The following is a 26,694-nucleotide window of genomic DNA, read 5'->3' as shown; positions in this document are numbered from 1 at the left end:
GATCAATTATCCTTCTCAATCCCTTTTTCCTGCCTTTTCCCGATAACCTTTGACACCTTGACTAATCAGGGACCTATCAACTTCCACTTTAAATATGACGGCCTCCACAGCCATTCATTGCAATGAATTCCACAGATTCACTCCCCCTGGCTAAAGAAATTTCTCCTCATCTCTGTTTTAAATAGATGTCCCTTTATTCTGAGGCTGTGCCTGCTGGTCCTTGACTCATCCACTATAGGAAACATCTTTTCTGCATCCACTGTCGCTGGGCCTTTCAATATTTGATAGGTTTCAATGAGATCTTCCCTTTTTTCTTCCAAACTCCAGCGAGTCAGACCTAGAGCCATCAAACACTTCTCATATATTAACCCTTTCATTTACGGGATCATTCTCGTGAACCACCTCTGGACCCTCTACAATGCCAGCACATTTTCTTTTTGATAAGCAGCCCAAAACTGCTCATAGTAATCCAAGTGTGGTCTGACCAATGCCTTGTAAAGCCTCAGCATGACATCCTTGCTTTTCTATTCTAGACCTCTCAAAATGAATGCTAACATTGCATTTGCCTTCCTTACCACTGCAGGTTAACCTTTGGGGAATCCTGCACAAGGGCTCCCAAGTCCCTTTGCAACTCTTATTTTTGAATTATCTCCCCATTTATAAAACAATCTGTGCTGTTATTCCTTCTAGGAAAGTTCATGATCATACACTTCCTTACACTATATTCCATCTGCCACTTTTATGCCCATTCTCCCAATTTAAGTACTTCTGCAGACTCCCTGCTTCTTCAAAACTACCTGCCCTTCCATTTATCTTTGTATCGTCAACAAACTTGACAGCAAAGCCATCAGCTCTCATTGAAATCAATGACAGAAAATATGAAAAGCGGTTCCAATACTGACCCATAAGGAACACCACGTCACCGAAGCCAACCAGAAAAGGCTCCTTTTATACCGCCCTTTTGCCTCCTGCCAGACAGCCAATCCTCTATCCATGCTATTATCTTTCCAGTAATACTATGCGCTCTGAATATTGTTAAGCAACCTCATGTGCAAAAGGCTTTCTGAAAATCTAAATAAAAAACATTCAGTGACTCTCCTTTGGCTATCCTGCTTGTTATTTCCTCAAAGAATTCCAACAGATTTGTCTGGCAAGATTTCCTCTTAAGGAAACCACACTGACTTTGGCCTTTTGTCATGTGCCTCCAAGTACAGGTGTCCCCCGCTTATCGAACGTTCACTTTGTGAAACCTCATTGTTATGAAAAAAGGCAGTGCGCGAAAAAAATCAGCGCGTAATAAAAAGCAGCGCGCGCCCCGAGCAGCCGCTCTCCCCCGGATTCGGAATTGCATTCTCGCCGGCATAGTTTAAACACATGCCTGTGAGCAGCCATTAACAAGATGAGTTCTAAGATATCGGAAAAGCCTAAAAGAGCTCATAAGGGTCTTACACTTAGAGTAAAACTAGACATAATTAAGCGTTTCAATCGTGGTGAACGAAGTAAGGACAAAGTGAATTTGGCTTGTGGAAGCTGACGAAGATGATGTTGAAGAGGTTTTGGCATCCCATGACCAAGAGCTGATAGATGAAAAGCTGATGCAATTGGAAGAGGAAAGGATAACAATCGAAACCAAATGAGTAATGATAAAGTACGACTTTAATTTTGAAAGAGTATGTCGGTTTAGGGCATATTTGCAAGATGGTTTGAGTCCTTACAAAGAACTGTATGATAGAAAAATGCACGAGGCTCAACAGTCAAGCAAGCCTTCCACATCAGCCACAGCAGACGACGAACCTCGACCTTCAACATCGAGGCAGGCAGAGATAGAAAGATGACCTGCCTGCCCTAATGGAAAGAGACAACGATGAGATGACACCCCAGTATCCCACTACCCCAACTCCCAGGCCGCAGACAGATACCGATTCGCGGAGAATGCAGCAGTAGCCGGGAGGCACACAGTACATCTTTAAGAAAAAGGCCGAAATAAACATGCTAATTAATTACGTGACGGGCAGCACCTAATTAATTAGCATGTTTATTTCGGCTTTTTTCTTAAAGATGTGCTGTGTGCTTCCCAGCTACCGCTGTACCCCTGCATGCTTCGCGGATCGGTATCGGTCGCTGCTCGGAGGGTGGGGGCCACTGCACCACCCCAGCCTGCGACGACTCAGCCTAACGCACCATCATCAGTGTGCTCGGCGCTGTCCCAATTCCGGTAAGTGATACTACACTGTACATACATTATTTCTACTTTATATCGGCTGTGTATTTTTAGGTGTTTTTTGGTATGATTTGGCAACTTCACAGCTTAAAGGTTACTGGAGAGCGCTTGCGCCATGTTTTTGCCGAGAGCGCTTGCGTGAGATTTTCGCTATGGGGAACAGTTCAGGCAATGATTGTGGAAAAGTATTTCTACTTTATATAGGCTGTGTATTTATCATATCATTCCTGCGTTTACTATATGTTACAGTTATTTTAGGTTTTATGTGTTATTTGGCATGATTTGGTAGGTTACTTTTGGGTCTGCGAACGCTCACAAAATTTTCCCATATAAATAAATGGAAATTGCTTCTTCGCTTTACCACATTCCGGCTATGAACCATTTCATAAGAACGCTGTACCTTCGGATGGCAGGGGAAACCTGTACCCCGAAACTACATTCTTAACAATTGACTCCAACATCTCCCCGACCACTGAAGAGTGGAGGGGTATTTGTAATTTCCAGTACTTCAGGACTATGCCAGACTCTGTTGATTCATGAAAGATCATTACTAATGCCTCCACAATCTCTTCAGCTACCTCTTTTCGAAACCTAGGGTGTGTCCATTAGGTTCAGGAGACTTGCCTACCTTCAAACCTTTCAGTTTCCCAAGCACTATCTCCCTAGTAATAGCAACTGCAATCACTTCTGCTCCTTGATACTTGATACTTGAACTTCCAGCATACTACTAATGTCTTCCACAGTGAAGACTAATGCAACATACTTATTCAGTTCATCCATCATTTCCTTGTTCCCCATTACTATCTCTCTAGTGTCATTTTCCAGTTGTCCAATATCTATCTCACCTCTCTTTTTGTATTTCTGAAAAAACTTTTTGTATCCTCTTTTATTGGCTCTCTTTCCTTCAGATTTCATCTTTTCTGTCCTTATGACTTTTTTTAGTTGTCTTCTGTTGCTTTTTAAAAGCTTCTCAATCCTCTCACTTCCCACCAAATTTTGTGATAAAATATGCCCTCTTTCTCCTTTTATGCTGTCTTTGACTTCTTTGTCAGCCATGGTTGCCTTATCCTCCTTTCAGAAAAGTTAATCTTCATTTCATAATTTTGTTTAGTAATCTTTTGTGTGGTAGCTTATCAGATATATTTGCATGATTAAGTATACCACATCAATTTCCTCTCCCTTACCTATGCTGCTTTTTACATTAAAGAAACTACAGATTTGTCAGGCCTGATTTTCCTGTCACATGTATTTACACAAACCTTGCCAAATTTTTCTATTATTTTATCGAGTGTATTTGTTAAAACTCCTTTAATAATGTAACCCTGAGGTTCGGCCACCATGCGTTTGTCTAGGGTAAGACAGCCTCTGGCCCAGCCAAACTGAGAAATTTCGATTGTGTGGATGCTGTGTGATGTGTTGTCCGGTTACAAATCCGAAATCAAAGTGGTTACCAGCTACTATTCAGTGGTTTTTATTTCCATTATTTTCTGCAGTTAATTGAAACTAATACTAAGTTTCTTCACTTTCTCATTCTCTCTAGATGTGTTCACTATTTTTGGGAGAAATTTTACGCCTTCCATAGAGACATTTAAAATAACCGTTTAATTTTTTTACCATTTCCCTCAGTATAATTTGTCTCAGTATTTAATGGACCTGTGTTAACTTTAACTAAGCTCTCTCCTTAAACTCCTTTTTAGAACCTTTAGATTACTCTTGTTTTCTACATTCCATTTATTTATCAAAACCTTTGTGCACAATAAATGTATACTCAAGATTTCTCCAAGCCCAATTTGGCTGTGGATGTATTTTTTAATGCTTATGACACTAACTTGATAGCCATGCTTGTACCACTTTTTTGTAGGGTTGTAGTTCCTGAAGATGTAAATACTGTATTTATTTTAAAATACTTCACAATTCTTTCATTGAAAGCTCTTGTTTGGTCAGTGTTGTATCTCGTACTGCAGTTTCCCACTTTGTAAACAATTCACACTTCTTAATTTTGTCATATATTCTTGTTAGATATAAGAGAGACACTTCAGATTAAATTAAATAATTTTGGTCTTTGACTAAAATTCTATTATATGATGAACTCTCTTCCCTACAGGCACCTCAGCAATAATATTATTAATGAAGATTGCTAATACTAGATCTAAAATAACGTGTACCATAATTAGTTCTTCAACCTGCAGATATAGAAAACTATCTTTAAGCTACTATTAATTTAGTTTGCCTAGTCTTTCTGTAAGTTTTTTCATATGCCACATTACATATGTATTCCAGATATTACCTTGAATATTTCATTGTCAACCTGTGTTACTTTGCAACCATATCTCTATAATGGCTGCTAGTCAATATTAATTGTAAACTATGCTGTTAATACATCCATTTTGTTGCAAATGTTCTTTGTGTTCAGATACACAAAGAAGAAGCATACAAATTAGCCAGAGAAAGTGGCTCACCTGAGGACTGGGAGAAATTCAGAGTTCAACAGAGGAGGACAAAGGGCTTAATTAGGAAGGGGGAAAAAGATTATGAGAGAAAACTGGCAGGGAACATAAAAACTGACTGTAAAAGCTTTTATAGATATGTAAAAAGGAAAAGACTGGTAAAGACAAATGTAGGTCCCCTACAGACAGAAACAGGTGAATTGATTATGGGGAGCAAGGACATGGCAGACCAATTGAACAATTACTTTGGTTCTGTCTTCACTAAGGAGGACATAAATAATCTTCCAGAAATAGTAGGGGACAGAGGGTCCAGTGAGATGGAGGAACTGAGCGAAATACATGTTAGTGGGGAAGTGGTGTTAGGTAAATTGAAGGGATTGAAGGCAGATAAATCCCCAGGGCCAGATGGTCTGCATCCTAGAGTGCTTAAGGGAGTAGCCCAAGAAATAGTGGATGCATTAGTGATAATTTTTCAAAACTCGTTAGATTCTGGACTAGTTCCTGAGGATTGGAGGGTGGCTAATGTAACCCCACTTTTTAAAAAAGGAGGGAGAGAGAAACCAGGGAATTATAGACCGGTTAGCCTAACGTCGGTGGTGGGGAAACTGCTGAAGTCAGTTATCAAAGATGTGATAACAGCACATTTGGAAAGCGGTGAAATCATCGGACAAAGTCAGCATGTATTTGTGAAAGGAAAATCATGTCTGACGAATCTCATAGAATTTTTTGAGGATGTAACTAGTAGAGTGGATAGGGGAGAACCAGTGGATGTAGTATATTTGGATTTTCAAAAGGCTTTTGACGAGGTCCCACACGGGAGATTAGTGTGCAAACTTAAAGCACACGGTATTGGGGGTAAGGTATTGATGTGGATGGAGAATTGGTTAGCAGACAGGAAGCAAAGAGTGGGAATAAACGGGACCTTTTCAGAATGGCAGGCGGTGACTAGTGGGGTACCGCAAGGCTCAGTGCTGGGACCCCAGTTGTTTACAATATATATTAATGACTTGGATAAGGGAATTAAATGCAGCATCTCCAAGTTTGCGGATGACACGAAGCTGGGCGGCAGTGTTAGCTGTGAGAAGGATGCTAAGAGGATGCAGAGTGACTTGGATAGGTTGGGTGAGTGGGCAAATTCATGGCAGATGCAATTTAATGTGGATAAATGTGAAGTTATCCACTTTGGTGGCAAAAATAGGAAAACAGATTATTATCTGAATGGTGGCCGATTAGGAAAAGGGGATGTGCAACGAGACCTGGGTGTCATTATACACCAGTCATTGAAAGTGGGCATGCAGGTACAGCAGGCGGTGAAAAAGGCGAATGGTATGCTGGCATTTATAGAGAGAGGATTTGAGTACAGGAGCAGGGAAGTACTACTGCAGTTGTACAAGGCCTTGGTGAGACCACACCTGGAGTATTGTGTGCAGTTTTGGTCCCCTAATCTGAGGAAAGACATCCTTGCCATAGAGGGAGTACAAAGAAGGTTCACCAGATTGATTCCTGGGATGCAGGACTTTCATATGAAGAAAGACTGGATGAACTGGGCTTGTACTCGTTGGAATTTAGAAGATTGAGGGGGGATCTGATTGAAATGTATAAAATCCTAAAGAGATTGGACAGGCTAGATGCAGGAAGGTTGTTCCCGATGTTGGGGAAGTCCAGAACAAGGGGTCACAGTTTGAGGATAGAGGGGAAGCCTTTTAGGACCGAGATTAGGAAAAACTTCTTCACACAGAGAGTGGTGAATCTGTGGAATTCTCTGCCACAGGAAACAGTTGAGGCCAGTTCATTGGCTATATTTAAGAGGGAGTTAGATATGGCCCTTGTGGCTACGGGGATCAGAGGGTATGGAGGGAAGGCTGGGGCGGGGTTCTGAGTTGGATGATCAGCCATGATCATAATAAATGGTGGTGCAGGCTCGAAGGGCCGAATGGCCTACTCCTGCACCTATTTTCTGTGTTTCTATACAGTGCCTCTTAAATTTGAGGTTTATCTATTTTCCACAACGCTACTTGAGTCATTGATACCCAGTTACCTTTAATACACTTTGTGTCCCATCCGCTACCATCTTCAAGATTCTTTCAAAAATTTCCTTCATAAAACTATAACTATAACATTGAAAATTTATTATTTTCATAATTACATTATGAGCGCTTAGTTGTAACCTGTCAGGAGATACAGTATTTTATTTAATAACATTTTAAACTGTTTCACCACAGTAAGTATTTCATTGCATAATGTGAGAGATTTCCCTCTGACATCACTACCAATGATGTTTATAATTGTATCGTCAAAAAATTCCAATATCTAATTGAGTAATTCAAAAATACACTCATAAATTGTAATATATTGTTTGCAGCAGTAAATCTGATTGCAGCAAAATTCCATAAAAACCACTGTTACAGGGAGCAGATAAAATGTTCTTTGATGATAATGGTTAAGGGATAAGCAGTCTCCTCAGGATATGTGTCCTGCATGCATGCAATTTATTACATCTTTTTCTCCAGTGTATGACATACTTCCCTCTCTCTAATCCCTGGATTCTGTTCCAGGACAAGTCCTCCCCCAGGTTAGGCCAGGCTTCCGTTCCTGTGAACTGCTTGAAACCTGGGCAGTTCACATGGCGGAAATGCAGCCACATACCAAGTTCCAAGGTGGCAGAAGATCCACAGCAGCTGACTAATCCATCCCACCAATCTCGCAATAGGTCAATTGTGTGTGTGGGTTGTATGTAAGTAGAACCTTCTTAGAGCCTTTTTAACATGGGGATGACCATTCCTGAGTATATTGAAGATCATTCGTTGAAGAATTGGCAAAATAAGATTATTTCTTATTAGAATAAATCTCATGTTTGGTTCTTTATTGTTTTAAAGGCACTATATCAATACAACATTATTATAAAAGACAGTATGATTCCAATCAGGCTTGTGGTTGTATAATTGCAGATTCTCCTCATTTAGTTTTCTAGCCTAGATTATATCTGTCGATAAGCAAGTGTTCCACGTTCTAACAGTGACTAAAATTAATAAATAGTTAATTGATTGGGGCATCCCAATGTGCTTACAATGTCAAGAAAAGAGATATTTTTCTGGGATAGTGGCACAGTACTTGGATTACTGGATTGGTAACCTAAAGAGCCCAGACTAATCTGGAGATGTAAATTTGAACCCCATTCTGGCATCTGGAGAGTTTATCAGTTAATAATATAAATTAAATTATTGAAAATCTTATCACTGGTACTTTGGAACTAATGGATTGACTTAGAACATCTGGAATAGAAAGTGGATGAAAATGGGCTTTTCTAACCTATTTGGGCCCATAAATTATTCTAGATTGTCAGTGGTAATAAATTCTTAACTGCCCTTTGAAATAGCCCAGTTTGTTCCAACTCTGCCAAATTAATACAATGGTACTCTAAGTAGGTGACTTAAGAGCTCCTTCTTATTAATTGTTAAGAAAGAAGAATAAATTAATTTCTTTACCAGTGAAATGTGTGTCTTGAGAGAAATGCTTCAGTTGATCTCGTAATATCAGTCATTTTACAAAGTCACGATCTACAGCAAAAGTAATAGCGCATAGATCTATGACCCCTTTTCACTAAGAAGGGAAAAGAAAGCAGAAATGTCATGTTCCATTTCATTTTAACAAGGACATATCTTGCCATTCCTTTTTACTTTCATTGGGAATCAAATCCTATGTTTCCTGCTAAACACCACCATGGGAGCAACAAAAGCTGAACTTTATTAAGACCTGTCATCACTATTTTAGGTAAACTGCGTGCAAAATAAATTAAGAAATGAGAAGATAGGGTAAATTATTCCCATACAGCCCTAGCATTTGGGCATATGCAAGTTTCTGTGCAGGGAAGGAGTCTTAAATTTTGCAGAAAATGGTTGGGGGGTTGTTGATGACCAGTTGTTCTGTCTTCAAGACATTGCTGCAGAAAATCCTCCAGGTCAAACTAATTTAAGTTTCATTAATAACAACATAGTCAAAAGTGGGTATATTCACTGATGATGGCAAGTGCTCAATTTCATTCGCATTACCTCAACTAAATAAAGAAGTCTGCAGCCCACCTACAGCAAAGTCTGGAAAACATTCACATTTAAAATAGAATCAGAATCAGGTTTAATATCACTAGCATGCATTGTGAAATTTGTAGCTTTACAGCACAGAATATTGCAATTCATAATAAAAAGTATAAATTGTAAGAGGTATATATAAAAAATATATATAAGTAGTGCATAAAGGGAGGGAAAAATAATATAAAAACACTAAAAGAATTTTTTTGAAAAATACTATTGGTATTCATGGGTTCATTGTCCATTCAGAAACCTGATGACAGAGGGGAAGAAACTGTTCCTGATACGTTGAGTGCATGTGAGTGGGATTAATATCTAACTAACTCAAGCAATCTCAAGTTCTGTTCCCACTCTGAGCACCAATATAAATTGCATATTAAAGGTTTGATAGCTTTAATACAGTAAATCATTGCAATAACTCATTGAAACAACTTCTAGATTTCTGTGTTCACATATGCTGATTTCTACGGTAGGAAAGATGTTGCCAAATAAAATACCTTTCTAGAGTGTTTTTAACAACAAACCTATTCTCCAACCAGTTACACTCTCGTTGATCAACATTTCTGTTGCATGCGTTTTATGGTCCTCGAACCACTGAAAGGGAACATTATCTAGTGTCTGAATCTGAATATGTTAACTACACAATTTTTTTTTCTCTTGGCATGTCCCAACTTCACTTCATAACATGAATGGCAGGCGGTGACTAGTGGGGTACCGCAAGTCTCAGTGCTGGGACCCCAGTTGTTTACAATATATATTAATGACTTGGATGAGGGAATTAAATGCAGCATCTCCAAGTTTGCGGATGACACGAAGCTGGGTGGCAGTGTTAGCTGTGAGGAGGATGCTAAGAGGATGCAGGGTGACTTGGATAGGTTGGGTGAGTGGGCAAATTCATGGCATATGCAATTTAATGTGGATAAATGTGAAGTTATCCACTTTGGTGGCAAAAATAGGAAAACAGATTATTATCTGAATGGTGGCCGATTAGGAAAAGGGGAGGTGCAATGAGACCTGGGTGTCATTATACACCAGTCATTGAAAGTGGGCATGCAGGTACAGCAGGCGGTGAAAAAGGCAAATGGTATGCTGGCATTTATAGCGAGAGGATTCGAGTACAGGAGCAGGGAGGTACTATTGCAGTTGTACAAGGCCTTGGTGAGACCACACCTGAAGTATTGTGTGCAGTTTTGGTCCCCTAATCTGAGGAAAGACATCCTTGCCATAGAGGGAGTACAAAGGAGGTTCACCAGATTGATTCCTGGGATGGCAGGACTTTCATATGAAGAAAGACTGGATGAACTGGGCTTGTACTCGTTGGAATTTAGAAGATTGAGGGGGGATCTGATTGAAACTTATAAGATCCTAAAGGGATTGGACAGGCTAGATGCAGGAAGATTGTTCCCGATGTTGGGGAAGTCCAGAACGAGGGGTCACAGTTTGAGGATAGAGGGGAAGCCTTTTAGGACCGAGATTAGGAAAAACTTCTTCACACAGAGAGTGGTGAATCTGTGGAATTCTCTGCCACAGGAAACAGTTGAGGCCAGTTCATTGGCTATATTTAAGAGGGAGTTAGATATGGCCCTTGTGGCTAGGGGGGTCAGGGGGTATGGAGGGAAGGCTGGGGCGGGGTTCTGAGTTGGATGATCAGCCATGATCATAATAAATGGCGGTGCAGGCTCGAAGGGCCGAATGGCCTACTCCTGCACCTATTTTCTATGAAACAAAATTGTAATTTAAAATATTTTCAACTTGCAATAAAACAAAAATCCATCCAAATTAGTAGACTGGATTTCTAATTATGATACATTCGCCATTTGGTAATGTGTATCGCATAAATATCTGCATTGTCTTCAAGGTTCCCTCTAATTTTTTTTTACAGCTGCATGGACCAACTATTGTTCTGAGCAAGAAAATTTTACACAGCGCTTCACTTTTTTTTTGTAATGTGTATGCTCTGAATATTTAGAATGAAAATTGAAAAATCACATAATTTTGATTGAAGAGTATAATTAAGTAAAATACAACAAAGAAAGTCTAACACGTTTCATAAACTTTTCACAACACGCTGGAGGAACTCAGCAGGTCGGGCAGCATCCGTGGAAACGATCAGTCAACGTTTCGGGCCGGAACCCTTCGTCAGGACATCCGGCCCGAAACATTGACTGATCGTTTCCACAGATGGTTGCTTTGACCCCAGCATCTGCAGAGTATTTTGTGTTTTATAAACTTTTTCTAGCTGCATCCAATTCCAGCTGTGCAGCAATAAAGGCTATGTATGTGGGAGCATTTCAGTTAGTCTGTGTGGCAGCATAGAGGGAATGGTGATCGTCTTAGAAATTTTAAAGGAATTGAAAATATGAATCTTACTATTTTTCACATTTGTAGTACATTTTGATTAGTTTAAAATGGGAATGTTGCTTGTTCATATCTAAAATGTTTCTGGTACAGTTATCTTTATTGCCAGTTAAAACATCTTGTGCAAATTAACCAAAACATGTTTTCTATACACTGTTTCTCAAAGCTTGTAGAATAAAGTAGGAATTATTGGCTCTGACAGAATGATCTCGTAATAATGTGAATGTTTCCAGAAAATTCCTAGAAGCTCTCTAAATTTTTCAATTGTAACTTGAAACTGTTGCATTATTTATTTACAGCTGCAGATGTCATAAATCTGAAATAAAATTAAAATGCTGGAACTGCTCAGCAAGAAGGGCAGCACCGTTGTTTTAAGTTGCAAAAGGTGGGAGAAAACAAAGGGGAATATCTGATAGAATAAGACTAAAAGGAAGAGGGTGGCTCAAATTGGTGTCCCTGGCAAAATGCTAGACAAGGCTTGTTATTAGTACTTAATCTGCCTCATGGGAGTATAAGTAAGCAAAGAACATGGGAGAGAGGAAAAACAGTGGCCGGGGGGGGGGGGGTGGCAGGATGGAGAACTGCTGGCACTGTGAGATACAGAATGCAGCAATTGCTCAGATACTGAAGTAAAAAAGAATGTCGGTAAAGTCCGAGAGATCAGACAGCATATGTGGACATAAAAAAACTTAAAACTGGCAAAAGTACAGTATTTCTAGAGAAAAACCTTCAACACTGGAGAAATAAAGTACCTGGCCATGTTTCTGGATGACAGACTTTAAGTGGAGTACCAATTCAGAGGCTGTGTACAAGAAGGGCCAGGCTCGCTTCTACTTCCTGAGGAGACGGAGGTCCTTTGGTGTACGCAAGCCTCTCCTTCACATGTTCTAGCAGTCTGTCGACGCCAGTACAATCTCTGCAGTGGTGTGCTGGGGCGATGGCATCCACACGGTAATGCCAACAGGTTCAATATACTGATTAGAAAGGCCTAGGTCTGTTATAGGAGTCAAACTAGACACACTGGATGCTGTGGTAGAACGAAGGACCCGACAGAAAATCCTGGCAATTCTGGACAATGTTTCTCACCCTCTGCATGCCACCATGGCTGAACAGAGGAGCACTTTTAGTGATAGACTAAGACAACTGTGCTGTATAAAGAGCACTATATGAGGTCATTTTTACCCTTGGCCATTAGGCTGTATAATGAGTTAACCCTCTCCTGTTAGATGGTTTGAGGTAACTTTTAATCTTTCTTACTTCTCTTCTAATAGTTTTATATTGTAGAAAAATATAAAATTGTACATTTGTAATGCTACTGTGACACTAATTTCCTTTGGGATCAATAAAATATCTATCTATTTATCTAAAAGAAAGTACATGGAATACTTGGTCGGTCAGACATCTTGGAGAATCAAAGTCCAAAGTAAATTTATTATTTAAGTACATACATGTCACCATATACAACCCTGAGATTTGTTTTCTTGCGGGAATATACAATAAATCCAAGAAATATAATAGAATCAATGAAAGACCACACACAGTAGGACAGACAACCAATGTGCAAAAAACAACTAACTGTGAAAGTACAAAAAATATATATAATAAATAAGCAATAAATGCAGAGAACATGAGATGACAAGTCATTGAAAGTGAGACAATAGGTTGTGGGAGCAGTTCGGTGATGGAGTGAGTGGTTACCCCCAGTGGTTCAAGAGCCTGATGGGTGAGGGATAATAACTGTTCCTGAGCCTGGTGGTGTGGGTCCTCAGATTCCTGTACCACCTTCCTGGGCAGTAGCGAGAAGAGAGCATGGCCTGGGTGGTGGAGGCTGTTGATGATGAGTGCTGTTTTCCTGTGACAGTGATCCATGTAGATGAGCTCAAAGGTGGGGAGGGCTTTGCCTATGTGTGGACTGAGCTGTATCCATTACTTTTTGTAGGATTTTCCAATCAAGGGCATTTGTGTTTACATACCAGATCGTGAGACAGCCAGTCAATATATTTTCCACCTCTCCCATCTTCTTAAACTTCTAAGGAAGTAGAGGTGCTGCTGTACTTACTTTGTAGTTGTACCTGCATTCTGGGCCGAGGACGGGCCCTCTCAAAGTTGCTGACCATCTCCACCTCTGATCCTCCAAGGAGGACTGGTTAATGGACCTCTGATTTCCTCCTCCTGAAGTCAATAATCAGCTCCTTGGTCTTGCTGACATTGAGTGAGAGGTTGTCATGCCACTCAGACAGATTTTCCTAACAAATTTCATGACATATGCCGGTGATATTATACCTGATTCAGGTTCTATATGTTGATTCGTCGCCACCTTTGATTCAGTCAACCAGTGCTTAAAGTCAGCAACTCTCACCAGTCCTACATCTAAAATGAAAGGCCATGGACCTGCAGATTCAACTCTACAGTCCCTTTCACATATGTTACCCAATTCACCAAGCACCTAATGCGTTTTCAAACTAGAGAAAATATGCAGATGCTGGAAATCCAAGCAACACACACAAAATGCTGGAGGAACTCAGCAGGCCAGGCAGCATCTATAGAAAAAAGTACAGTTGATGTTTCAGCCCGACTGTACTTTTTTTCTATAGATGCTGCCTGGCCTGCTGAGTTCCTCCAGCATTTTGTGTGTGTTACCCAGTGCTTTACATCAAACCTGATCAATCCTAATACAAACTAGAAAGTTGGTAATCTGAAATTGTTGAATTCGTTGTTGATCACAAGATTCATTGATCAAGCTTACTTTAGGCTACACTGCATCAGTCCAAAAACTGATGTTGGCATGTGAGTGGATTAGCAAATCACGTTTATACACTAAACGTAATGGAAATTTTAATTTATTTCATTAAATGAGCATATCTTATTTATGAGTAGCAGATGAAAATAATCGATAAATTGTACTCAAGTTATTAACTGAAATGCATGCTTTTCTTCTTTAATATTTCCACATATTTATGGAAGTACCTCTGAAACATGAAGCTTAAAATTGGAGTATTTTTCTTCAAAGTTTAAACAAAGGTCCTTACCAAAATTCCATTATATTTTTAAATACTCTAATCTCATTCATCTTTTTAATAAAAACTACTGTATGACCTGTGACATGCACATGCTGAACATTGATGCTTTGCATTTCACTTTTATGTTATGGTTTGATAAAATTTATGGCCGCTAGTGATAAATCAGAGAAATCACTTGAAAGTGTTATCAAGTAAATATGGAGTACTGAGTGCAGACAAATCCAGGGAGTATTGTAAATTAATTTTACAGTTTCTCAGCCAATTTACTCTGCCACACTAACATTTGATCAAAGGACATGCTGTATTGAGGTAGAAGTAATCTGATATATGCTAGGGGTTTCCAGTGTTATAATGATATTTTGATTGTTTTAAATTGGGCTTTTGATATTATCAAAGTTAAAAGAATCTAATGTAAAATGATCAGGTGATATTCCATTTAAGATAAGTTTCCGGCCCCCCGTGTGGCAACAGGGAGGAAGTGGACCCCATCTGAAGCCATTCAGAGTGCTAAGTCTGCTCTTCGCTTCAGGGATGTGGTTAGCCAAGTCCAACATGGGAGAGCCGGGCTCGGGCTCGTCCCAAGGGCTCCTTAATGGCACAAGGCAACATCAGTGCAGAAGAGACGGCTCGTGGTGGATGAGTTGAGAAGACAGGAGGAGGCAGAGCGACATGCCAGGGCTGTCTCAATGACCAAGCAGGGCCACTGGACTAATTGGGAGAGCCTGGAAAAGAGGAAACTTAGCTGGCGTGACATCTGGGAGATGGAGGGATTTCGGCTATGTTTTGTCACCAGAGCCACTTATGACCTTCTACCCACACCCCAAAACCTGAACCAGTGGTGGGGAGAAGACCCCGCTTGCTCTCTTTGTCAAGCACCTGGATCACTAAGGCACATTTTAGCAGGATGCACCACAAGCCTCACCTAGGGGCGGTACACTTGGCAGTATAACCAAGTTCTCTGACAGCTGGCATCAATCTTGGAACAGAGGCGAATCACCACAAATGCTCCCCCACAAACATCAGCAGAAAATGTCCACATCACACGATTTGTACCAGCAGGCCAACCTCCAAAACACCATATAACATCAAAAGATGTAAGCATTCTGCAGGTTGCTCGGGATTGGAAAATGGACGTGGACTTGGAAACAAAGCTTGTGTTTCCCCCAGATATTGTGGCTACAACACTCTGGCCAGACATGGTCCTGTGGTCCACAACAGCCAAGCTGGCATATGTTGTGGAATTGACAGTACCATGGGAAGATGGTGTCGAAGAAGCCTATGAGAGGAAAAAGACCAAGTACTCTGAACTGGCAACTGAAGCTACCCAGAATGGCTGGAAGACCAAGATTTTCCCTGTAGAAGTGGGATGCAGGGGATTCGTTGCTACATCTACGACCAGTCTATTGAAGAAGATGGGGGTGAGGGGTCACTCCCTCCAACAAGCAATCAAGTCCTTGTCAAACGCAGCAGAAGAAAGCAGCAATTTGATTTGGATTAAAAGGAAAGACAACAACTGGGCTGCAAGATGAAGACAGGAGGGTATGGAACTGAGGGGGGTGTATCTGGGACGCCAGGTAGCACCGTTGAGCCCTCTGGAGATATCGTGGGCTTATCAACAAAACGTCAAAGAAGGAGGGTGCCCACCTGATGACCCCGCTGACGTACCTACCCTGCCTCCTTGTCACCAGTCCAAGCCCACTGCCAACATCGAGAGTGCCGACTTACCATAGGGATTGAAACATCAAGTCCTAGTAGCTCTCCTGCTCTACCCACCCTCAAAATCTCTTAGTTTGTGGTTCAATATTAAATTGACATGTATGGTCTAGTTCAACTTGTGGTCAATGACATTCAAAGACATAATTGATTTTAAGGCCTCAACATTGATTATGCGGCTGAAGGTCACAAGGTATCTCCTTTTCTTGAATGCATTTGTCATGCAGAGTATTTTCAGTGGGTGGGATGGAAGTTGTGGGGAATACTACCATTCTGTGAATGCTATCTGAGCTTTCTTCCAGTCTGAATTTACTGATACCAATTGCACCTTAGAAACTAGATTAAGTCTCTCTCCTCATCCAGAATTTGAAGCCATTTTCAGTACTCTAGGCATCTTTGCTATTGTTAATTGCTAAGATTGATGGTAAAGACCACAACATCTTGCTCTGAGTTGGAATTTAAATAGTAACTATTTTTATTACTACTTAACTCTGGGCAAAAATGTCTTCTGCACATGATCTATATAGGCAAACAGCGTTTATTTCTGAAGCATACTGTGGAACAATATCATATACAAGCAAGGCTACTTAAATCTATCTAAATTTGGCTTAAAATTGGAGCATTTTTCTACGAATGGAGATCAGTATACTGAAGAAACGGAGGTGCGCTCAGGAGCCACCTTATTAGGTAAACCTGTATACCTGCTCATAAATGCAATCTAATCAGCCAATCATGTGGCAGCAACTCAATGCATAAAAGCATGCAGACATGGTTTAAAAAGTTCAGTTGTTGTTCAGACTAAACATCAAAATGGGAAATGTTCTCAATGACTGTGACCATGATTGTTGGTGCCAGACAGGGTGGTTTGAGTATCTCAAAAACTCTGATTTTCTGGGATTTTCACACACAGCAGTCTAGAGTTTACAGAGAATGGTGTGAAAAACAAAAAAAAAAAAAGTCCAGTGCGCGGCAGTTCTATAGGCGAGAATGTCTTGTTATGAGGGAGGTCAGAAGAAAATTGCCAGACTGGTTCAAGCTGACAGGAAGATGACAGTAACTCAAATAACCATGCATTACAAGAGTAGTGTGCAGAAGACCACACCGGCTTCCTAATAAAATAGCCACTAAGTGCATGTTGATTCCAATGTGAGTAGTAGTGAGAGACTACATCCCTAAAAATTCACTAAAAACAGTGAGTGGGTTGGGCGGTTTCTTCTTCTAAGGTGTTACAGTGTTGATAAACATGATTTGAATGTACTTGCGGACTCGTAATTTATATATACCTTTTATTTATATGTTGCATCCTGGCTAACTTGAAACTAGACAGAACACAGCAATGCCACAAGACCTTAATGTGAAAATTTCACTCATCCCTTTAGAGTGGATTTCTTTAAGCAAACTGCCCATAGTAGCATAGATAGTCACCACCAATATGTTAATAGTAAAATATTAATGAACCTGCACACTGCAGCATGGTCAGTGTGGTGATCCCTGTAATTACAACACAGTAGATTTTCGGGCCTGTTATATTTGATATACCCTGTACCTAATAATAAACTATATGTTGTTTCTGCCTTTAACATTTAAAATAAGTATTTTTATTATGGTAAATTAGTGCAGTGATATGTGGAATTTATTCTTAATCTTGTCTAACATTTAATAATACTTGATTAATGCATTTTTGACACTTGCTTTGCCATAGAATCAAAGGAGAATCTACCATTAATTCAAACAGAAGGCAGTGGATTTCCCTGCAAATCCTCCAGACGAAGACTGGAACAATCGTTAACATGCAGCAATTCGGATAATCATGCCACACCACACCCTGGCTTAGCTCAGCAGAATGATCTCCTCTTCAAAGAAGAGTTTGTTCCCATAACCTATACACCAGAGAACTGCAGCTCACAGATTGAACGAGTTTCTGGTCTGCTGCTTACCACGGACTTACAAAACCAAAAAGCAGATTGTCTCGGTGAAGAAATGGAAAACAAATTGAAGAAATTGAGTGACATGGAAAATGCCATCCCTGGAATGAGTGAGAATCCAGCAAATATTACATATGAGTTGGGAGAAAGCAGCTTGGGTACCAGATCTGAGCATCCATTTGCAAATGAAACCAACTGTAACGATGCTGTCACCGATTACAGTGTGCCACACAAGCAATCCACACATCAAAAAACCTTTCTGCAAAGGTGTGTTTTACAGCCTTGTTTACATTTTGATTCTTGTATTGCATATTTCCAGAGTGAAGCAGAGTACAACAATACAGTAAAAATCAAGGTTAAATTTTGAAAAAGTAGCATCATAATAAGATCAGTATGTACATTTGAAATGTGCTAAGCTATTTTAAATGGAAGTGATGCTTTTTAAATTTACAGTTGGACACATGTTTAAAATGAATTAATTGCAGTTTTGATCGTATTGCTGAACGTTAACAAACTAATAGTGCATACTGGTCTGTCTCAATGGTTAATGGCAAAGGCTCTACTTCTGGATTTCAAGATCGAGTTTATTGTCATCTGACTGTACATATATACAACCAAAGGAAACAATGTACCTCCAGGTCTCTTTGCACCTACAAAACATACATCTCACACAGCACATAAAACAAAATATTAATACAAGTAAGCTATTAAAATATAATTCAAAGTGCATGTAATGTGCAGCACAGGTAAACTGTAAACAGCTCTCTGTCCAGGTGATGAGACCTCATTGGTGGCAGGGTAGTCATTAGTCTCACAATTTGTGGCAAGAGGCTGTTACCCAATCTGGCAGTCCTTGTCCTGATGCTCCGGTAGCTCCTACCTGACGGTAGTGGGTCAACAAGATTGTGGGGTGGGTAGTAGGGGTCCTCAACAATGCTTCAAGCCCTTCATATACAACTTTCCTTCATTTGAATGATCTGAAGGAAAGTATTTAACCTTAATCATTTCTAATAATATATAGTATTTAGACTTTACGGCTTTCATTTACTTCTCGGAGCTTGTTCCTACTTGTGTAACTTCTTTTTAATCTCACAATCCACGGATTCAATTTGTACGTACTGTGTATCGTTTTTTTTTTGCTTCACTATTAATGACATTGGCAGATAGCTTGGTTAGTCAGAGACTAAGAATATTATTATGTTTTGGATTAAGGTTAGAGGGGTGAAGTAAATGTATCCTGGTCCAATCTAGGTTGGCTAATGCTCACTTTCCCTCTGTACTAATTGTCCATTTGAGACAGGAAGAAATGAAAAAGAATCCAATTCAAGTGTTGCAATACTTATACTTTGATTTGCTGCCATCATAAATGTAAACCCAAAGTGAAACTGATTTCTATCCCTCCTGGTTCAGGCCAATTGCCCCATTCCTTATTCTGCTCCAAATCAATAGACAGAGAACATATAGTTAATGGAACCCCAGCACCAAATCATAGAATCTAAGTCAAGGTGTATGATGAAGACTGTATGTCCCAGAGAAACCAAGTCTTTGTCATAACTCTCCCCCTCTGTTTCTATACATCTCATTTTCTCTCCCTCTCACTTTCTACTTCTCCCATCCTTTCATCATAATGGCAAGTGGTAGAGAAAAAAATCTAAGGCAATAGTTCTGTGGCCAAGGGTCCAAAGCCATTTGATTGGCTGGGTGTGATTTGTGGGGCTTATTATAGTGCACCTTTATTTTTGAAGAAGGGAAAACTTTTGTCCATTAACAAATCAATTTGCAAGTGTCTTCTGGATAATAAGGCTAATTGACCCCACCCCGTGAGCCTCTGCATCTAACACTTCATTCTCCGCAACATCCACCATTTTCGAAGGGATCCTACCAGCAAACACATCATTACCTTCCACCTCTCACCTCTTTCTACAGGGATTGTTCCCTCCATGACTCCCTTGTCCATTTGTCCCACCCCTTTAATCTCCTTCCTGGCACATATCCCTGTAAGTGACAGAAGTGCTATACATGCCCATTCACCTCCTCCTGTAGCTCCATTCAGGGCCCATAACAGTCCATCCTGGTGAGACAACTCTTCACTCACAAATTGGTTGGGGTTGTCGATTGTATCTGGTGCTCCCGATGATGGCATTGCATTCTTTTCTCCTTCAGGTAATTGTCTTGTTGCCTCCCCCTTCTCTCTTATTCTGTTCCCCACTCTGGCTTCTTATCACTTCTCCTCATCTCCCTCACCTTCTTACTTTCGGGTCTTCCCCCTTCCTTTCCCATCTTGAAGAAGGGTCTTGGCCTGAAACGTCAACTGTTTTACTCCTTTCCACAGATGCTTCCTGACCTTCTGAGTTCCTCCAGCATTTTGTATGTGTAGTTGTAATTGATTATCCTTTTTTAATATTTCATATTGCTGATCGCAAAATTATTTTCATCCTAAAATTAGCGCATATCCAATCTAAATTATCCCTCTGTAATGGAAAGATGTGCCATCTTGGGTTGTAGGAAGTACCAAGATTGCAAAGGATAATTCAATTAACATTAAAACATATCAAGGGGTATCTGGCATTTTGCATGGCATTGACATTTTTGCATATTCAATATGATTTTGGAGATTTCTGAGAATTTTTGGTATTTACTTAACTATTGAAACATTAAATCTGCACCAGCTGAGGTAGACATCATTTCCTTGTTTAGGTTGAAATTTCCTCTCGTCTATGTTTTTCTTTTCACTGGAAAACCAAATTGCAAGCACCTGAATTTAATATAAATAAAGCTGAAATGAACAAATAGAGATCTATTAATTTTGATGCTTGTGCATATGAGCAGACATAGCTATATTGTCCAAATTTCATCTGCAGTCAACATTTGATAGTAGAAGCACAAACTGATTTTGAAATGTTTTATTGATCTCTTAGATGTAGCTTCTTCAGGAAACAAGTTTGTGTAGGTTGAAGCTCCAGTCTGACATTCTGTGAAATTAGTCCACGAATAAAATAACCAAACTCCCAAATTTATATTAACAAGAAATAATGCCCATGGTCTGACATGCTTTGAATTTGTGGTTCAGTCTATGTTTATGGATTCTAATAGTAATTAGTTCCAACAATGGTCTAAAATTAACTAAGATCAATGATAACCTGTAGCTATTTAACCTACTCGTGCAGCATTTACTGATGTTTTTTACTTGGAGACATTTCAGATTACGATAGTTTTAAGGAGTGCTTGCATGACCCAGTAAGTCTGTACATAAAAAGAATACGGTTTCTGCTCAGATGAAAGGGATCTGGAGCAATTTCTGTGGTCTAGATTCTCTATGGTGAAGCGCCAGTCAAGTCCTTAGTGTGCAGGACCAGACAACTTCAACCAGAAGTATGATTGTGTCAAAGACTATTCCTTGTTAATATAAATTTGGGAGTTTAGTTATTTTATTTATGAACTAATTTCATAAAAGTAACAAATTATAATTTAATCCTTGAAAGTAAGTGCATGTTTTTTTTAAAGTTATATGAAAACTCTGTTTCTGTTTACCAGTTTCTGTTAAGTACATCATGTGTTATTGTTACTGCAGGTTGGGTCTACCATCATTGTTATCGACAAATGAAACACAGAGGAAGCCTTCTTATATGTCCTTAACCTCTGCTGCAAGAAGGAAAAGGAAATCTGCATGGTATGTTGAGAACTTTAGGTCAAGATTTCAATTTTCAAATTAAATATTACCTGTAGATGTCTACTTTTTAATTTTATCAGGTTTTTTATTTAGAAATGTATAGATGGATCATTGAAAGATTTATATTATCATTCTCTTCTGATGCAGTTTCATGGGCCAAAGAAATGGAAACGTTGGGCTTCTGGCAACGAAACGAATGCGCCAAGATGTGCCTCCTGTTGTGGGTAATAAAACCACACAGGTAGTACGGCCAGGTAAGCAATAATGCAGATTTTTTTTATAACTCTTTATGGCTGATTTGAAATAGCATTTCAAGATCAAGTTAGATAGGTTAACTAATGTAATTTTCTCATGGAAAAATGTATGCCTCTGCATTAACTTTAAGACTTGTACATAGTTTGATCAGCGTCACTACGACTGGATTCTACGAATAATAGAAACAACATTTCTTCATTTAGATCTAATAAAAAGCTATTTGTATTTTATGTAGCAAGTGAAAAACAAGAGGCTTTGGTGTTGGATTTAAAATGAGATGTTTATTTCCTGTGTTTTGTTTCACACTTATCAAACTGCTTTCTTGCTACTTCATTCAAGGACTGTTAGTGAGTTTGTGGGGTCCACAGAGTAGATAGTGGGAGTTACAATCAAACAGCCAGTATTTTTAACAAGATTATCAGACCCTTCCCTGCCCCCAACCCATTTGGTACTCAGCTTGAAACCAACAGGAATCTAGCCATTTCCTAGTTTTGTACTTCAGCACCCCCAAACCATACTTTAGGACCGAATCTATTCATAGATATCAGTAGGGTATTATTTATATCTATTCTGCTTTCAACAAGATTTTTTGGGTTCAGAGCATGTTTGCTTCAGACCATCACTGTAGGATGTAGAACCAACATTGTGACTCAGCCTCTCTGAAGCAGTGACTAACATCGATTCAAATGAAAGAATAGATTTAGAAGAAGAATATTGTAACTTCTGGAAATCTCAAAGTAGAAAATACTGGAATTGCTCTAAATGCAAGCAGCATGTAGTTGAGAGTACAGAATTATCATTTTAACTTGACACCAAAAAATTTTGATGGAAGGTTACTCAGCTGTAGCAACTTTATGATCAAGCCTACTAATATGGTGCAAACTTTAATCTCAAGAAATATCTGCTAAAAATCTTCTTTAATATTATCCGGAATTTCATTCGCGATCAGTGGCAATCAATTTGCCTTTTAATAGTGAAGAGCATTGCACTCCAGCTCCAAAATTCAGTTCCATTGAAGTCAAAAGTATGAATTTCAAAGACAGATAGACCATTCTGTCATCCCTTAAAAAAAAAATTAAGTACTAATGATGGGTGATAAATTTACAAGCATATGTTTGTGTGCTGGCATTAAAAATAGTGTGTAACTCTAATAATACACTTCCTGACTATTGAGAAATCCTGATAGTTTAAGCAATTCCCCAGTAACTCACTAGGTACCCAATTCCACTACAAATGTGCTTTTAATATTGCTCAGGAGCTAAATGGTTTAATGTGCATAGAGGTATTAATAGGGAAGAATATTCACTCGACTGGGATATCTGCCAGTCTCATACTACAAAAGCCCTGAGATTGCTGTATTATTGAAGTTTTATTATAGTCGTATTTATTTATTTATTTGTTTGTTTGTTTGTTTGTTTGTTTGTTGAGATGCAGCATGGAGTAGGCCCATCTGGCCCTTTGAGCCATGCTGCGCAGCAACTCACCAATTTAACCCGAGCCTAATCACAGGATAATTTACAGTTACCAATTAACTTACCAATGGGTAAATCTTTGAACTGTGGGAGGAAAGCGGAGTACCCGGAAAAAACCCACGTGGTCACAGAGAGAAGGTACTAATTCCTTGCAGGGAGTGACAGGAATTGAACCTGGGTCGCCTGTACTGTAAGCATTGTGCTAACCACTATGCTATGAAATGAAGTGAAACAGAAAATGCTGGAAATAGCAAATCAAGCAGTACCTGTGGAAAGAGGAGCGTAAATACCTCACATCATTAACCTTTGATCAGAGTTCAATTATGAAGCATTTTTAAATTTTGGGATTAAATACTTCCAGGTTTGAAAAAAGTGCGGTGTTTATTTTTCTCAGCATTAATTTTGCATTCTTATGTTTGCAGGATCATCTCAAAATTCCAGAGTGGAGTACTTGATCAAAAGGAAATATATTTCTGAAGGAGACTTCATCAACAAAGGTGTAACAAATAATATAGACAACAGAAGACATTTAAAATCTAGGCAGTACAATTGAACTGATGCTGGTTACATAGTTTAGTCTTTCTGACCTGTAATTTTTGACCAAACATAGCCACTATCTTGTCAGAGTTAATGATTTAGACTGAACTGTGTTCTTGTGCTATAGAAAATGTAGAATAGAAATTTATTTATTTTTAAATGTGCTTTGATTTCCTTCAAAACCTGTGAGAAACTCACTTACATTTTTCTGTAAAATAGTGCTTCATTTCTAATGAATAAAATAATTGTAATATGACCTTAAAATGAAATTAGTACTTTCTCAGTTAATCTACATGAACGTCAATTGAATTTCAGGGTGACGGCCTAGGCCTCTGAGCTTCTTGTCAAGCCTGGAGGGAATTATGGTGTTGAGGACTGAACTATAGTCCAAGAACAGCATACTGCCATAAGCATCCTTCTTCTCCAGATGTGTAAGGACGGTATATAGAGCTATGGCTATTGCGTCGTCTGTCGATCAGTTGTGTCGGTAGGCGATTGTAGGGGGTCCAGTGTGGGTGGTAGCATGCTGCAGATGTAGTCCTTGACCAGCCTCTCAAAGCATTTGCTTATCATTGAGGTGAGTGCGACAGGACGCCTGTCGTTCAGACGTGTTACCTTGGTGTTCATCATATATAGAATAAATGTAACTATCCATAATATATTAAATGTTTTTCACCTAGTGGGCCAGTGGTGTTTGCCACACTTGCATTCATGTGTCAGTTTCATTGCCCTCTGTGTCAAGATGTTACTATTTCCGAATAAAATCAAGAACTTTCTTACACAAAGAACTAAATTGAGCATATTTTTATGTTGTAATTATTTCCATATTTCCCAATTTTTAGTACATTACTTTATCGGCATTTCATCTCATTTCCATATCAATTACACTATTTATTTATTTATACATTTGATCCCTTTTTTCCGCTGTTTTTCATTTTATTCAACAGATGCTATACTATATGACTGTAGTCCAATTTTCTTATTGCTTGCACAGATCAGGACTGTTTGCAATTTTCCCTTGAGTCTCTGCACCACTAACACACTGTTTGGGATCATTTTTCACATTTATTTTAGATGCCTCTTCCTGTGCTCCCTTAATACCTCCTTTTTATTTCATTCATAGGATGTTGATATTGCTTATGTCACCAGAGTTTAATGCCCATTGGTAATTGCCCTTCAGATGATAGTGATGAGCTGCTGGAGTTTTCCTGTTGTGCTTTTCAGTAAGCAGTTTGTGCATTTTTGAACCGGTAATAATGAGGGAGTGGTGATTTTTTTTCCCAAATGAGAATGATCTGCAACCTGAGGAATTTGCAGTTCCACGCACTTGCTACCCTTCTTCCTCTTGGTGATAAGAAGTCATGGCTTTAGGTGTTTTTAACACAATCATACTGAATTGCTCTATAGATGTCCCCTCTATATTTCTCCTCTATAGATGCCTAGGGGCAACTCAAGTTGCAGTAATACAATTAAATATTCTCGTTCCAGCCTGATTAAGCTAAAAAGCACAACTGCTGCCAAGGTCAGTACAGTCAACAAGTATGTCTTAATGCGTCTAAATGAACTTTCGCTGCTTAAAACTGACAGAAACAACACTGATTGTGGACAGATGCGTCCACGGAGGAAGTGAAGCTGTAGGTCGGGGACACAAGAGCACTTAAGGAAATGGGGTTTTAAACTCCCAATACCGACTATCTTGCTGGCAAACGTGCAGTCTCTAGTGAATAAAATCGATGATCTCAAAACTAGGGTGCTGAATCAGACGGACATTAGGACCACATGTGTCCTTTGGTTAACCTCTTCCGTACTGGATGCAGCAGGTTTACTATACACCGTCAGGACAGATCTATAGAGTCTCTCAAAAGCAGAGATAGAGGAGTATCCCTCCTGAACAACTCTTTTTGTTGCACAAATATATCAGTGCTGTCCCAATTCAGCTCACCAGACCTGGAATATCTAGCAGTTAAGTGCCATTCTTTTTACCTACCTCGGGAGTTCTCCGGGGTCATTTTAGTAGCAGTATACATTCCACCTCAGGCCAATCAGACCTTAGATGATCTGAGCAATGGGATCAACATGCACGAAACAGTGCATCCTAACACCTTCACCATCGTTTTGGCAGGTTTTAACCAGGCCAGTCTGAAAAAATCGCTAAGCAATTACCATCAACAGATCACTTGCAATACCAGAGGAAACAACACACTGGATCATTGTTGCACCACCATCAAGAATGCATACTGTGCTATTCCACAGCCTCACTTTGGGAAGTCTGATCACCTGGCTGTACTTCTACTCCCTGAGTATAGGCAGAGACTGAAGACTGCACCAGCAGTGAGGACCAAGAAGGTATGGACAAGGGAAGCACAGGAGCACCTACAGGACTGCTTTGAATCGCTGAACTGGACTGTATTCAAGGATTCATCCTTGAACCTGGATGAGTATGCCGCAGTTGTTACTGACTTCATTAAAATCTGTGTGGTTGAGTGTGTGCCTACCAAGACTTACTGGTACATTCCCAAACCAAAAGCCATGGATGAACCAGGAGGTACATCGTCTGCTGAAGGCTAGATCTGTGCCATTCAGGTCTGGCAACCCAGGCCTGTACCAGAAAATCAGGTATGATTTGCAGAGGGCTATTTCAAGAGCGAAGAGACATTTCAAATGAGGTTGGAGGCGACATCAGATGTACGACAACTCTGGCAGGGTTTGCAAGACATTACTTCCTACAAGGCGAAACCCAATAGCATGAATGGCAGTGATGCTTCACTACCAGATGAACTCAACGCTTTCTATGCCCGCTTTGAAAGGGAGAATACAACTACAGCTGTGAAGATCCCTGCTGCACCTGGTGACCCTGTGATCTTTGTTTCAGAAGCCGATGTTAGGCTGTCTTTAAAGAGAGTGAACCCTCGCAAGGCCGAAGGTCCAGATGAAGTACCCGTTAAGGCTCTGAAAACCTGTGCCAACCAGCTAGCAGGAGTATTCAAGGAC

At 39.7% G+C, this 26,694-nt stretch overlaps 1 protein-coding gene across 1 annotated transcript in view; it reads left to right on the top strand.

Annotated features, from left to right (window-relative positions):
* LOC140205255 (kinesin-like protein KIF18A) overlaps positions 1–24,485 on the top strand; it is a 114,577-nt gene extending 90,092 nt beyond the window's left edge. The window contains 5 exon segments of the mRNA XM_072272706.1: positions 17,547–18,036; positions 21,341–21,439; positions 21,587–21,693; positions 23,589–23,650; positions 23,653–24,485. Of these exon segments, the coding sequence (XP_072128807.1) occupies positions 17,547–18,036; positions 21,341–21,439; positions 21,587–21,693; positions 23,589–23,650; positions 23,653–23,676 (782 nt within the window). The 3' untranslated portion in view covers positions 23,677–24,485.
* Positions 24,486–26,694: the final 2,209 nt, after the last annotated feature.

Source organism: Mobula birostris, chromosome 11 (genome assembly GCF_030028105.1).
Source record: "Mobula birostris isolate sMobBir1 chromosome 11, sMobBir1.hap1, whole genome shotgun sequence".
Taxonomy (NCBI): domain Eukaryota; kingdom Metazoa; phylum Chordata; class Chondrichthyes; order Myliobatiformes; family Myliobatidae; genus Mobula; species Mobula birostris.
Note: the sequence above shows the minus strand (reverse complement) of the source record. Positions and strands in the feature narration are given on the sequence as shown.